At 39.7% G+C, this 14,289-nt stretch overlaps 1 protein-coding gene and 1 pseudogene across 4 annotated transcripts in view; both read right to left on the bottom strand.

Annotated features, from left to right (window-relative positions):
- Nucleotides 1–14,289, bottom strand: part of Pip5k1b (phosphatidylinositol-4-phosphate 5-kinase type 1 beta) — a 293,002-nt gene that overhangs the window by 59,423 nt on the left and 219,290 nt on the right. For 3 of the 4 annotated variants that reach the window (XM_048806865.1, XM_048806866.1, XM_048806867.1), the window contains 2 exons: nt 11,834–11,989; nt 7,942–8,086 (listed from right to left, as the gene is read on the bottom strand). In XM_048806865.1, the coding sequence (XP_048662822.1) occupies nt 7,942–8,086; nt 11,834–11,989 (301 nt within the window). The remainder of the gene's footprint in view (nt 1–7,941; nt 8,087–11,833; nt 11,990–14,289) is intronic. The other variant, XM_048806868.1, reaches the window with a different exon arrangement.
- Nucleotides 346–7,342, bottom strand: LOC107148199 (annotated as a pseudogene).

The following is a 14,289-nucleotide window of genomic DNA, read 5'->3' as shown; positions in this document are numbered from 1 at the left end:
GAACCCAGAATTCAGCCCTGAGTACGGTGCTTGCGCGGCTGGCAGAAACTGTAGCGCTGTAACCCTGCGTCTCTATCCCAGCGCGCGCTGCAGACTCTAGCCACGGGGCGATTTGCTGAATAAGCAGTTACCCTCCGTGCGACAAACCTCTCGCGTTTGAGTCCCCGTAGCCGATCCTCGTGCGATGGAAATCCTTCTTCCAGGTTCCGGAGCACCCCACTATTGCTGGAAATTCCTAACAAGATATCCTTTAGCCGTCCTGACTTGTCATACTCCCACACAGTGAAGCAGCACACGGGGGTAATGCACTCCCCTCGCCGCCATCTTCAAGAGTCCTATTTTTATTTTTTGAAAGAAAAACATTTATTCCATCTCCAATCCAGTCTCACAACCTAAGGGCAAGAGCATCTTCTCTCAAGGCTTTTTTAGTACATTCAAATTAGTACAGGGTGCCTCTGCCCTCCCCATACTCCAAAACTAGTTGAATATTTACATAAAGCTGGGTGTTCTCATTAGGCAAAGTCCCTCCCTGCTGTCTTGGTAGGAGCAAGAAGGAAGTGCTGTCCAGCTCTGCCTGGGGCGGGCAGCAGCCCCACCCCTGCTATGGCTGTCAGGGAGGGAACCAGCCCAGAGGTGGTTGGCACAGTGGCGACCCCAGAGGATTCAGCATTGAGTTTGGCCTGGCCTGAGGCCTAGCAAGGGACAAGGGGGCGACCTGAGTGAGGATGCAGGGAGCCTGAGCCAGCATTAGACACAGGTACAAGGACTCCCAACCTCTGTCTTTGGCAGAAAACCCAAATAACTGGCTACTGCAGCCCAGGCTGAGTTGGGCTCCTTCAGGATGGAGGGATGCTGGGGCCCTTGGCAAAAGGGAACATCATCCACACCTTCCTGCTTCTGGCTACTCCAACAAGGTTAGCAAGTCGTTAAAAGCACTGAAGGATGGGGGTTTAGCTCAGTGATGGAGTGCTTGCCTAGCATATGCAAGGCCCTGGGTTCAAGTCCCAGAACTGTGGGGCAGAGGAGAAAGCCAATGAGAAAACATCTAAGTAAAAACCCTTTCCTAAAAAAAATGCCCATGTAGGTCAGTGACTGCAAAGCCCCTTTGGGCACATGCACTTGGGTGTGTTCTGCCAACTAGAAGCAGGCGTGGGAAGGCCGGCCCTCTGGGCTGTCAGCTGCAGCAGGTGTGGCCAGAGGAGGAACTGCCGCTCGGGGAGGCAGGCCTGGAGGAAAAGTCCAGGGCAGAGGGGAGGCCCCAGGGTGCCCTCCCTGCCCACTCACTCCCTATGACCACTCAGTACACAGTGGGTGGCTGGTAGCCCTCAGTGGTGTCCACACTCTGAGTGAAGGGTGGCTGCTGGTAGTTATCCACTGATGCGCTGGTGTAGGCTGTGTTGGGGTCTGGGGTGGGGTCTACATAGTTAGGGATAAAGGTGTCCACTCTGGCTGTGTAGCGCTGGTAGGCCAGGGAAGCCAGTGTGCCCCAGGAGAAGACAGAGAAGAAGCTGAAGATGATCACTGCCCGAGTCGAGTCAGCTCCCACCAACATATCTTCCAGCTTGGTGGCTGCCCACTGGTTGGTGAGGAAGCAGAAACTAGCAAACCACAGGAAGGTCCAGAGAGCTGAGAAGAGCTGGTCGCCAGTGACCAGGTACTTGTGGTCAGTGGCATTGCTGATCTAGGGAAAATAGGCATCAACCACAAAAAAGAAGGCTGAGGCCAGGAAGGCCAGCAGGCCGATGGCTCAGGTGCCCTCACTGTGACTGAACACACAGTGCAGCTGGGAGGATTCAGGGGCACTGCGAATTCAGAGGACGGGCCACCACCTGCAGCTGTGCCAGGAAGCACTACAGGTGGAGAGAGCTGCTCGCCTTGGCCGCGCCTTAGGCTCCACTCTCTATGTTGCTGCTGTCAGTCCTTTTTAATTTTTATTTTGAGACAGGATCTTACTAAGTTTCTAAGGGTCTTGTTAACTTGTTGAGGCTGGCCTTGAATTTGGAATCCTCCTGCCTAAGTCTGAGTTGCTGGGATTTTAAGCACGCACACCTGCACCCCGCTGCCACTTGGTTATTTCAATGTTTTGATAGCACTTACTATGTGTCAGGAGGTGTTATATGTGCTTTCCTATCATTATTTCATTTACTCTTTAGAATAACCCACTGAGAGCAGGAGTATAATAATCTACATTTGACAAATGGGGAAACCAACGAACATAAAAGTAAAGTAACCTGTCCAATGTTAGATGGATGGAAGTGGCAATTTGAAGGCCAAAGTTTTTAGTGATGATTTGTTAATCACAACCAATCAGGCAGAGCAAGAGGAATACCTGAGGTGGTGGAGAAAGTAGGTTTGTCTGCAAGTCAGGAGTAACCAGATTATGAAGCATAACAGCAGAGTTTGCAGAGGCCAATTCAACATTCCTCAGCAACCTGGGCATCACCTGTGAGGGGCTGAGAAGCCCTTGACTGGGGTCTCAGCATAGCAGGTAGTTGTGATAGCCCCAGCAGATACTGCAGATGTGCCCCAACTCTTCCCTAGGGTTAGGGTTAGAGATCTGGAATCACTAGGAAATACTTGCAACCAATTTTCATTCACAGTAAATGTTCCTGCTCACCTCGCAACATCAACAGAAGATACAGGATTGTCAAAACCAAGCAGAAACCTTTCTAACAAAAGTCTCTTCTCAATGATAAGGTAGTGACTCTAAGTCCATCTGGAGAGCTGGGAATAAAAGCTCGAGGAAATAGCTGTTTCTTGTTACTTGTGAATTTAAATTAATGGGCTATCTTTTTAAAGATGTTTGAACACTTGAACATCTTTGAAAATGAAAATCCTCACTCAAAAATCACAGAGAGAAAAGGCAAAACAGAGGAGGAAGAAGAGAACTTGTGCAGATGTGAACAAATTTCCATTAAAAGCATCATTTAAAACTCATCTCGCCTGAGAAGTGACAACACGAATGAGCACAGCTGTGAAATAACAGCCTTATCCTCTGTTATTAGTGCTCTGGGTGGATGGCAAGGCTCCAGTTTTTAGCCACGTGGCCTTTAAAGTTACCTAATGTTGCTAAGCATCAGTTTCTTCATCTGTAAGCTAGAAATAATAAACATACTTACCTTACAGAGACACTATGAGAATTAAATGTCTGGATGCAGGTGAAAAGCTTAACACAGAATCTTACTAAGGTCTCATAGTTAGTTATTACTGTAACTGTTATAGTTATTAGATTATTATTTATGACTTATAATATGACAAGCACTATGAGAGAAAAGTTGCCAGAGCATTGCCAATGACTTCTAGAACAAAGTCCCCCATTTTGCCCACTAGAAATACATTACGTATTATGTAGCAAAAGAAGATGACTCAAATAGGGTCAGAATTCACACTAGGAAAAATACTCTACACACAGCTCACAAAAAGGATAAGACCAAAAGCACTTGGAGACCATGATGAAAGGATGACACAGTGAAAAGAACAAGAGATTAGGACCCTAGAAACCAGTGTCCCAGTTGAAATCTTACCAGCACACTCGGATGTATCACCTAAGGTCTCTGCATTTCCATTTCCTTCTCTTTCAGACAAATCAAAAGAAAGGTCCCTAACCTACTTTAAGATGCCTCTACTTTAAATGTGAGTGGTAAGCAATTTGTGTGGGGGGGCTTGTGACTAGAGGCAACTATTCACCCTTCTCCTAGGTACTTGAAGAAGGGGGCCCAGGACTGCTGCCAGATCTGCTGGGTCAGCCTCCGAGATTTAGAACCCTGAATTTATTTTTTTTGCTTGCTCTCTCTCTCTCCATGTGCAAATGACCAGTGGCTTCTCCTCTGATATATCTGCTCTTCTCACAAAACTCCAAATGTCTCCAGGCTGAATTAACTATTAAAAATAGTCACTAGCAAAACCCAGGAGTGGCTGGAGAGGTGATGCTGGTAAGGGCATCTCTGACAGAAAAAGTAAAGATAGATCTGAATGAAGTGGGCTTTTGATCCTTATGCATAATTAGAGCTTTAGCTTTGCTGCCAACTGTGCAGGAAATCACGAGAAGAATGAATATTCATGTGTGTAACTTATTTCTATAACATTAAGTTGAACTGCTCTTCATTTTGAGATAAAACTCATTTGCCTCTGTATTTCTTAGTGCTCAGTTTATACCTCCTTTAAAAGAACAGACTTCCTACCAGGAAAGAAAAATTCAACTGTTAAAAATTCAAAACTTAAATCCACTATTTTCTTGTGAAGCATGTGTCCATGACAATTTCAATTCATGTCTACAATCTGCATGTTCTAATACAAGGCTATACAGTAGAACTTGAAAACATATACTTCCAATCAGCAGGTTAAATATACACTTTAAAGATGATTCATTTTTTTTTCTTTGCTTCCTAGTCAATTTTTGGAGAAAAGAAACAAAGAGAATGGATTGTAAGAGACAAATGGCATTTTTGAAGTTATAAAGAATAATCCTTAAAAAAGATAGAATTCTAAGAGACAGCAGTTCCCCGGTATATAATTTAGGTATAGAAACATACAGCACTAATCAATACCTTGCAAAGTTAAGGAATCTAAAAAGACTGTCAGAATGACAATTGCTAGTTGAAGTATTTACCGCTTATTTTAGCACAGATATGAATAGCACAATGTCAAAATGAGAGAACAGACACTTTGAACAGAAAAATGATTCATAGATACAGAGAAAAATCTTACCTTGGAATTATAATATCAATATTCAAAACATTTTCATTTTCTTCAATGCTTTTTCTTCCCAGGATGTTTGTATGAGGTTTTAATAACTTAGTAGGTCAGCTGAGACTTAGAAGTGTGTCTACTTTTATTGCAAAAATACCACATAGGGCAGTAAGAGAAAAAAATGATGCAAACAAAAAGGTGACAATTTCTTTAGCTTGCTGGTGAGGTTCCCTGTTGAATAAATAGGTTGGGGAAATAGGGATGTGGCCTCCCTGGAATTCTTGTGCCACTACTTCTCTTTGGGGTGTTTAGCACTTCCACCTCTTTTCTTTCTTATTTCCCTAAGGCTGTGGTTGAGACTCAAGGTATATTTTTCAGCTTCTTACATATATCAAGGTTGAAAGCAGAAATACCTATGAGAGCAGGCAGGTGACAACACAGAAGAATGAAGCAGAGAGCAGTGACCTGGAGGGTCTAGGGTTCTGCCTTCCAGCTGACAAATCCCAGGAGCAAAAGGTCAAGTGGCCTCAAAGTTACTGACTTTTCAAATCAATCTGGGTATTTCAGTGAAGCCATTTGATTTCTGAATGTTGGTTCATTTTAAGAACATTTTGGGTTTAAGGAAATATTTGGTTCTGGGTTGCATATCCTAGACCGAGTACCTACTTGATAGTAGCCTGGGCTACAGTGCTGCTGGTGGGCCAGCCTGGGGAGTGCCCAGACTGACTTCCAAGGCCAGCTTAGAGCCAGCTCTCCCAGCCTTTCCATAACCTTGGTAAGCTTCCAATTCTGCTCTTCCTCAGATGAAACAGTTTCTTGTTCTTGCTACTGAACCCTGACAGCTAAATATAATAGATAAAATGGCAACTTGGACATACAATGCCAAAGAAGATTTATTTGAAGCAATTTACTTCAAAAAAAAAAAAATAGAATGTTTATACTCTGTTTCTGTGTATGTATAATTTGCCGAAATACATTCTGCTGTCATGTATAACTAAAAAGAACAAATAAAAAAGGAAGAATATCATAGAGAACTGAATTTTAAATTTCCCCCATCCAAATCTATATGCTAGCCAGCATCAGTGTAAAGAAAAGTAGCAAGAATTATAGCACAGCTCTAGGAACATGCAGAGTAGAGAATATAGAGAAAGCTTTCAATACTGGGAGTCAGAAGAAGGCTAGATGCCGGGGAAATTCTCTTATTAATTCTCAGGAGTTTAATACCTTTGTCTAAGAGATGGGACATTTAACAACAAAACCCATACTACCACAAAAAACACAAGCAAAAAGCATTTTAATTTTTGTGCTGAGATTTCAGTAAATGATTTGATCATATCTAATTATATGTCCCTGATTATTATCACAGTAGCAAACTGTAGAAAAGCACCATTGAATCACATGAGATTTGTTCTTGATCTCACTGAGGACTTCCTGCAGCTTTCCAGCTATCTTTCCAGTTACCATTTATTTATGCTTGAGAGACAAAGAACATTATACAGACTCCTATGTTTGGTTGCACCATGCAGATAGGAAAAACCATTGCTCGACTAATTTACCTACCAAATGTGAACATCCAAGGTACACATTAATATTAGGTATTATATATTACTTTAAGTCACTTTAAATCTTTCCAATCCAAGGAAGCTAATCATATTCAGTGACTTTTATGTAGTTCAGGTGAGTTAAATAATTTATAATAGAGTCTTATTTATTGGCCTCGAAAGCAGATAATCCAAAGGTGGGCCCAGCTTAGATCTGTGGCTCACCTAGCTGTTTTCTTCACTTCTCCAGACCTAGGGTGACAACTGCCTAATTTGCTACCTCTCTGTTCCTGTATCTAACTGAGAGAGAAGGGAACAGTGATATAAAATAATTGATACAGCAAGTCCAACTACCAGACTTTAATTTGCCAAATGACCAAGCTAGACTCTACAGATATGCATGTATCAAAAATGAAACTAGCATATTGATTCTTTTTCTGGAAGTGAACCAAGCTGCCAGCCTGGAAGTAGAAAATAACTTAGGATTTAAGAAATACTTCCACATAATTTATTTTTCCAGCGCTGGGGATGGAACCCAGAGTCTTGTGCATGCTAGGAAAGTACTTTATAACAGAGATACAACCCTAGCCCATAAATACGATCTTGATTCTTGAGATCTAGGTTTCAACCAGAACTAGTTTAACCTACTAGTTCCTCTCCTGAAACTGAGGTTAGTCATACAAGTGTATATATAAAACTAGAAGATAAAACAGCGAAGCTCACAGATAGTGTTCTGATCTTTTTGTAAAGATGTCATTTTTCTATCACTAGAACCAATATTGAAGAGTATTTTGTTTAAAAAGGAATAAAACGAATAAATAATTACACTTTTATCGAAGAAATTTTAGTAACCTACCCTAATACTTAAATCCACATTAACTATTTGAGAGTCACTGTGTTCGTTTCCCGTGGCTGTTGGAATGAGTAATGATTTGGTGGTTTGAATCAATACAAATTTATTATATTACATCTCTGGAGATGAGAAGTCCTAAAAGTTAAGCTGTTGGCAGGGCTGTACTCCTTGGTGGATGCCCTAGCAGAGAATCCATTTGCTTGCACTTTTCAGCTTCTAGACTCCACCTGCCTTCCTTGTTCATGGCTTCTTCCTCCATCGTCAAAGCCAGCGGCACCGCATCTTCAAATTCTTTTGTCTCTATCCTTTGCTTCTGGTATCACATCTTCTCTGATTCTGATCCTCCTCTTTTTTCTTCTCACAAAGATCTTGTGATTACACTGAGCCTCTCTGGCTACACTGGCAAAGTCCTTTTAATCATATATAGTAACCTATTTATAGGTTTCAGAAATTAGGCTGTGGACAGCTTTGGAGGCCATCATTCTGTTTACATAGTCACTAAGGTTGCACATACAAAAGAGAATATTGAAATATCTATGTATCTATCTGTGTAACATTCACCAAGACAGCTTGCTAAAAAAAAATTCATTCACAAGAAACTACTAAAATAAAACAATGAAAGATCTGTATCCTTTCATAGAACCGAGTGTAGAATTTCTACGTGACATGATTATTAGAAAGGACAGACAGGAGGCTTTCCCCCAAAATGTGTTTTGCCAAAGCAAAAATCAAGCAAGGCTTATCTCTCCGTGCATCCCAGTTGCTAGAGACAACATGTGCTTGTTCATTCAGATATTGCTTTAGGCCTAATGCTGACATGGTAATAGCCTCATGGACACTAATCACGCTAAGTGTTACCTGTTTGAATAAAGCGTAGTCCTGTCGTGTGCATAATGTTCACTGACATACAAGGAAGAAGATGAAATTGTGGTTGTCAAGGAAGCAGCTTCAAATAGTGATGGAGTGCTGGGCACCAGGTCTGGCCTGTGTCGGGATCCCAGGGCTGGGGAATGAAAGGGACACACTGTCATGGATCTCAGTAATACATGCTTGCTTTTGTATCTCTAATAACTAGAACTAGTCCAAACCATTCATTTTACATATCAGGCAGCAAATGAACTGTGCTCTTCTGAATTACAGTAGAAATGTAAAAGAACTGCTTGTAAACAGGTTAAACAGAAAGGAAACTGCATTAATTTCCAAAATGGCTTATGGAAATGACATTAGGGATATTCTTTTAAAAACCTAATAAATCGATTTATTATTTCAAAACAATGGCATAAAAACTCCTGGAAGCTTAAGGAGATAATTTGACAGAGATTAAAAGGATGACAGGCAGATGAATGAACAGAGGGCGAACCTGCTTTGCCTTCGCTATGAGATGCATGTATCTGGGAATCTCAGTATATGTAAGAAGAATTTTCAGGGCCAGAACAGTTTGCTATGCCTTAATCTACAGGAACCCAAGAGTCCTCCCTTGTCAGGAAAGAGAATATTCCAGACTGAGCAGTGAAACATGCCCATCTTTTCAGAGTCTAGGTAAATTCTTTTCCATTTTCCCTGCAAACTGAACTAAAACATGATAATAAATTAATAAATACAATATAAGCTTCTGGCATTCCTTGTTAGGCACAACAGATTCAGAGTTAGGGATTTTTTAGTGTATAAATGGAAAAGGACTCTAAAAGGCATGATGTTGTGGGTGTAAGGTTGGGTTTGAATTCTTTACTTTTTGGTTGCTGTGATCAGATCTAGGGCTTTGTGCATGCCAGGCAAGGGCTCTACCTTGTATCACTGAGTTACGTTCCCTCAGCCCAGGTTGTGCAATTGAAGGAGTATATATTTTGGGGTAGAGAGAGACACACAGGGACAAATGGGGCATGGACAGGGCTGGACTTTGGTCAGGAATCTAGAAAATACATTAAAACGCATAGATAGTGGAGTTCTGCCTCCAATTCAGGTGGAAATAAAGAACTGTCATGGTGAATACCAGATGATGACAGTATAAAACCATGAGTAACCAATGTGCTCAACATTCAAACCTCAGAAAGGTTTCAATTGAACATGGCATCTGTTAGCAATCTTTAATATACTTGATCCTGACTTCATTAAATACAGAGAAAAATATGAAAACCCTTAATAATATTGAAACCTGAGTCTGAAAAATAAGCTGACATCAGATTCCAGTGAATTTCTGCTAATTAGAAGGCAGATGGAGCTGGATTTTAAGAATACCAAAGCAGACTTAGGTCTTGGGGATGATTAGCTCTATGAACTGAATGACAGTGAATGTAAAAATGGTCACACACCATCCAAACACTGAGCAACTGGCCCCACCACACTGGGGAGCAGCTCTTTGAAGCAAGAAACTACTTCTTTATCCTCCCGCATCTTTTTTGTTTAAAAAAAAACAACACTGTGATTGGTAGAATATGTATATATGTGACTACATGTCCAATATGATTCTGTAACATATATATTCAGAAAAATGAGAAATTATATCCCATCTATGAATGATATATCAAAGTGCATAAATGCGTTCTACTGTCATATATAACTAATTAGAACAAATAATAAAACTTAAAAAAAAAAAGAATTCTAAGATGATTCCCAGCGATTCACACACTTGTATGACCTCCTTTTGAGTGTGGAAGGAACCTGAAAATATGATCCCATGATTATTCTATGTGATCTGTCAGAAAGGGATTTTGCTGATGTAATCTTGGTTACTTTGAGTTGGGTAACTTTTAAGTTAGTCAAAAGGGAGATTATCCAGGGGAATCTGATGTAATCATACAAAACCTTTAAATTTGGGTCTGGAGGTCCGAGACAGGAAGAGTTGAAATGCTGAGAGGACTGACTTACTAAAGGAACTGTATTCTGCTGACAATATGATGACACCTTGATTTCTGCTTTTCAGACCCTGAGTAAAGTACCTAGGTATAAAACTGCCTGTTAATAAATAGGTTTTATTTTAACCTGCTAAATTCTGGGTAATTTGTTCCATGTCAATGGAATATAATCTAAACATGCTGAGAATTCCAGAAAACAAATGGTAAAAAACTGGAGGAAATTTTGGCAATGACTTGGTGCACTCTGGAAGGAGAAGTCCCCCAGCATGGAGCATTATGAAGAGGCAAACCCTGTACGTGAAGGAACACAGGAAAACTCGTTTTATAATAGGATATAATAAAATAGGAACGTGCTTCAGGACTGGGGTTGTGACTCAGTGCTTGCCTAGCACGTGGGAGGCACTGGGTTCAATCCTCCCCAATATGTAAAATATAAATAAATAAAATAAAGTTTAGAAAACCGAATATGCTCCAAAGGGATTTCTTTGACCCTCAGAGACATTTTCAGGTGTAACATCTCTAAATTTGAAGCAATAGGTCTAAGAATTCATCAAAAAAAGTATGGTATGTATATTTAGTGCTTCCCACGTTTCCAGACTTTCTGGATACCTTGTAGTGTATTTATTTCCCCTTAACAGCTGGACCTACTGCTTGAACTTCAGCAGGGTTCCTTACAGGAAGGAGGTGGTGTCTGCCAGGAACTGGAGCCATCAATTCGGAGAAAAGACCAAGGACACCTCTTTTGCTGAAATCAATAACTTGTTCAAAGTTTGGTTTATGGAAAGATGAGAAAGAAAGAGACCTAATAAAGTACACTTGGATAGATGTTGCAGAATGGGATGGAATGAACACCCTAAGGCCTCGGAGGAAAAGAAAACTCCTGCAAGAGTTCTTATCTTCTATAGGAAGCAAAAGGCATTTTTAGGAAATGTTGGGATTCTAAAACAATATGCTGATAAAAAAGAACGTACTGATAGAAAAATTTAAAGTGTCACTTCCCCTTATTGCATTTAAAGAGAAAAACCAAATGGTTAACTCAGTAAATAGAGAAAAATATTTAATAAAATCAGAAATTGAGTACTACCTTCCTTGATAAAAAGCTAGGGGAGGGCTGTGGCTGTGGCTCAGTGGTAGTGCACTTGCCTGGCATTTGTGGGGCACTGGGTTCAATTCTCAGCACCGAGTATTAATAATTAAAAAAAAAGCTAGGGGGGAAGAAACAAAAAGGAACTTCCTTGACTTAATTATGGGCACCAAGTTCAGCAAATTTCAACAGAGAAACATAAGAAGCATTCCCTTTAAAATCAGGACAAGGCCAGTCTTCCTGCCATCACACTTATATTTACCATTGTCCAGATATCCTAGCCAGCAAGGAAAAGGGAAAAGGGATGTGAGGTCCATGTAGCCACAGCAGACAGACAGAACTCCCAGTTTTAAGAGAGATCCTACTTCAAAAGGCAGGAAAAAAAAAATTCTGTATCTACCCAAAGAAGGAATCTAACGAAATGTATTCATGCTATGTAAGGAAAACATTATAAAACTTTATTTAAATTCATTAAATCTCTAAATAATTGAAGAGGCAACTTGTTACATTGTATATGTGTTTGTACATACGTGCACAGAAAGCCTAGGAGTGAAAAAAACAAACTATTGATATGTTACCATCCGATTGTGGGATTATAGATTTCTCTTTTTGAATATTTTAGTATTTTCTAATTTTTCTACTGTGAATTTATGTAATTTGTATAAATAAATCACTAGAATTTTCTTCTTTTCTTTTCCTTCTTTTTTCTTTTGCAGTACTAGGGATCTGATCAACTGAGGGCCTCTGGATTGCTAGGCAAATGCTCTGCCACTGAGAGCCCTTTTTCTGGTTTTTGTAAGTCACATGTCTTTACCTTCTTCATCAAGGCTGCTAAAACTCTGTCCTTCAGTCAGGAGATCCCGTTTTTCGTCCTTCCACTCCTGGCTAACTGAAGACACAATCTCCTGTGAGGTCGCCTTTAAGGCGGCGATGGAGTTGCACCGTTTCTTAGAAGGGGAGGCTTTCAAAGCTGGGCAGTGAGGGAAGGGAGAGGGAAGGGAGAGAGACAAGCACAAATGCTTACAAAACCAGATTCACATTTTAAAATTAATATTTTATTATTTGTTAGCATTTTAGTCATTTCAGTGGAAGGTGAGAGCTTTCTTATGTATATTACATAGTATATATTATACATATTATATATTATACATTATATATGGAAAGTCTTATTTCAGATATATTTATAAATATATACAGATATATACATACATATATACAGATATATTTATAAATGTATATTTATAAATATAAATAGATATATTAATAAATTATATGTGTGTGTACATATATATATGGCTTCTTATAAAATTATTTGTGTTTTGACCACATCATTTGTCCAAAATGACTTGATTAACCCCAAATATCTTAGAATAAATTAGAGTTGGAATTTATTTCCAGATTTTAAAATAAAGTCTTATTTGAGGTCAACTTCAAATGTTTTCTTGCTAAAGAATTACTTTCCTTCAGGACTAAAATGGAGTAAATTATATTCTATGCATGTATGATTATGTCAAAATGAACCCCACTATTATGCGTAACTATAATGTACTAACTTTAAAAAAAATTACAGATTCCTGGGTCTCAAAAAAAAAAAAAAAAAAAAGAATTATTTTTCTTCCTCCAAACAATGTTTTTCTAGGGCTGGGAGCTGGCTGGGTGAGTGGGTAAATGCAGATGGTAAAGTATGAAGAATTCTCATGACCCTGGTTTTATTAACTGGGGACTGGGAATTTCTAAACATGCCAGTGTTTAATCTTATGTTGCTCAATTTAGCCAAGTTACTTCTGGTTGCTTTTTTCCCCTGTTACTTTCCACTGAAATTTCCTACTCTTTGGTTCCTTTCTAGGTCATGGTTATGTGAGATGCGTAATTCACTCCTGATCTTTGTCCATACAGCATTCTCTACCTTCAGAAGGGTGTTGGGAATCTGAACCTAAGAAAATGTCTTGTTTGCTGAGGGCTGTGAGCTGATTAAGCTGTAGTCAGATCATCCCTACTTATATTTACTTCTGCTGTGATCATTCTTCTTGGCTTAATGTTGTTAGAAAATTCACTGGAGGAAAATGGAGGAGAGAGAAGTTGAGGCTTCTTTATGTTTCCCCTGAACTTATTTTTGGCAGTGCCTCTCCTCCTTTGGATGTTTGCATAAAGGGGTAAGCTGACAGCAAATATATTAGTAACTGTGGAACTGCGTCCAGCTTTGGAAATCTCAGGGTGCAGGTCACCTGGTCATCTGGGGCCTTCTCATGGGCAGCTTGCAAGAACTTAATTGGAGGAGGATTCTGGGACACACAAATGAGGGAAGAATAGAGGCCAGTCCTTCTGCTTACAGAGAAGGAAGGGTTATTTGTTCCGTGAGCAGTGCCTCATCATCATCATAAATAATGTTTGCAGAGGGCTTTAGAGTTTGGAAGCCAACATTCACATTGCATATCTCAAATTATCCATGTGTCTAGAGATGTTGGTCCTTTTTAAGGACCTGAAACTGAGAGTAGAAAGACTTGCTCCCGGTCATGACCCCCAGGTGTCTTTCCTGTTTTCTTCATTTGCCTAATTGCTGGTTCTTTTTCTAGCTCTTCAGCATTCTATATTCTGGTTAAAGTGTGGAGGGGGAAAAAAGATAAAACTAGAGTTTGTGTTTCTCTTGAGAGGAGATTTGAAATGTTTAAAACTGATCAAAATTGATTTTAATGACCACTAAGTTATTAAATAAGTCATGTTTTCCTTAATTTCCCATTTATTCAACAGTGGTCACTCTTTTTTTGCAGGTCTGAAGTACTAATCCACACACGGCTTCTGCCTCAACATTCTGTCTGCTAACTTCTATAAATCTTTAATAATCTATGATAAATTCCTGTCTCTCCACATAGCACTTTTAGACTTCTTAGTCATAGGACTTCAGATGTGGTTTGAGGACTGCCCTCGTCCCCTGAGACCCTCTCAGATGATCTGCAAGGTTAAAACTATTTTTATAAAAACATGAAGGCATTATCTTTTCATTTCATTCTCCCATGCACACAGCTTTCTAGACTGCATGACCTGTAACAGCACCACAGACTGAATTCACAAATATATGTGAGACTCCAACTGTCTTCTACTAAGCCAGACATTAGAGATTTGAGAAAAAGGGAAAATAATGTCACTTTTCTCATGAAGTTAGTTGTTTTGGAGAATACAATTATTTGTGACAACAATTTTTTATGTTAAAATTATTTTACTTTATATAAAATTGACTTGTTATTATAAAATTTTTTTTTATTTTTTATTTTT

The sequence above is a fragment of the Marmota marmota genome, unplaced genomic scaffold, assembly GCF_001458135.2.
Source record: "Marmota marmota marmota unplaced genomic scaffold, marMar, whole genome shotgun sequence".
NCBI lineage: Eukaryota > Metazoa > Chordata > Mammalia > Rodentia > Sciuridae > Marmota > Marmota marmota.
Note: the sequence above shows the minus strand (reverse complement) of the source record. Positions and strands in the feature narration are given on the sequence as shown.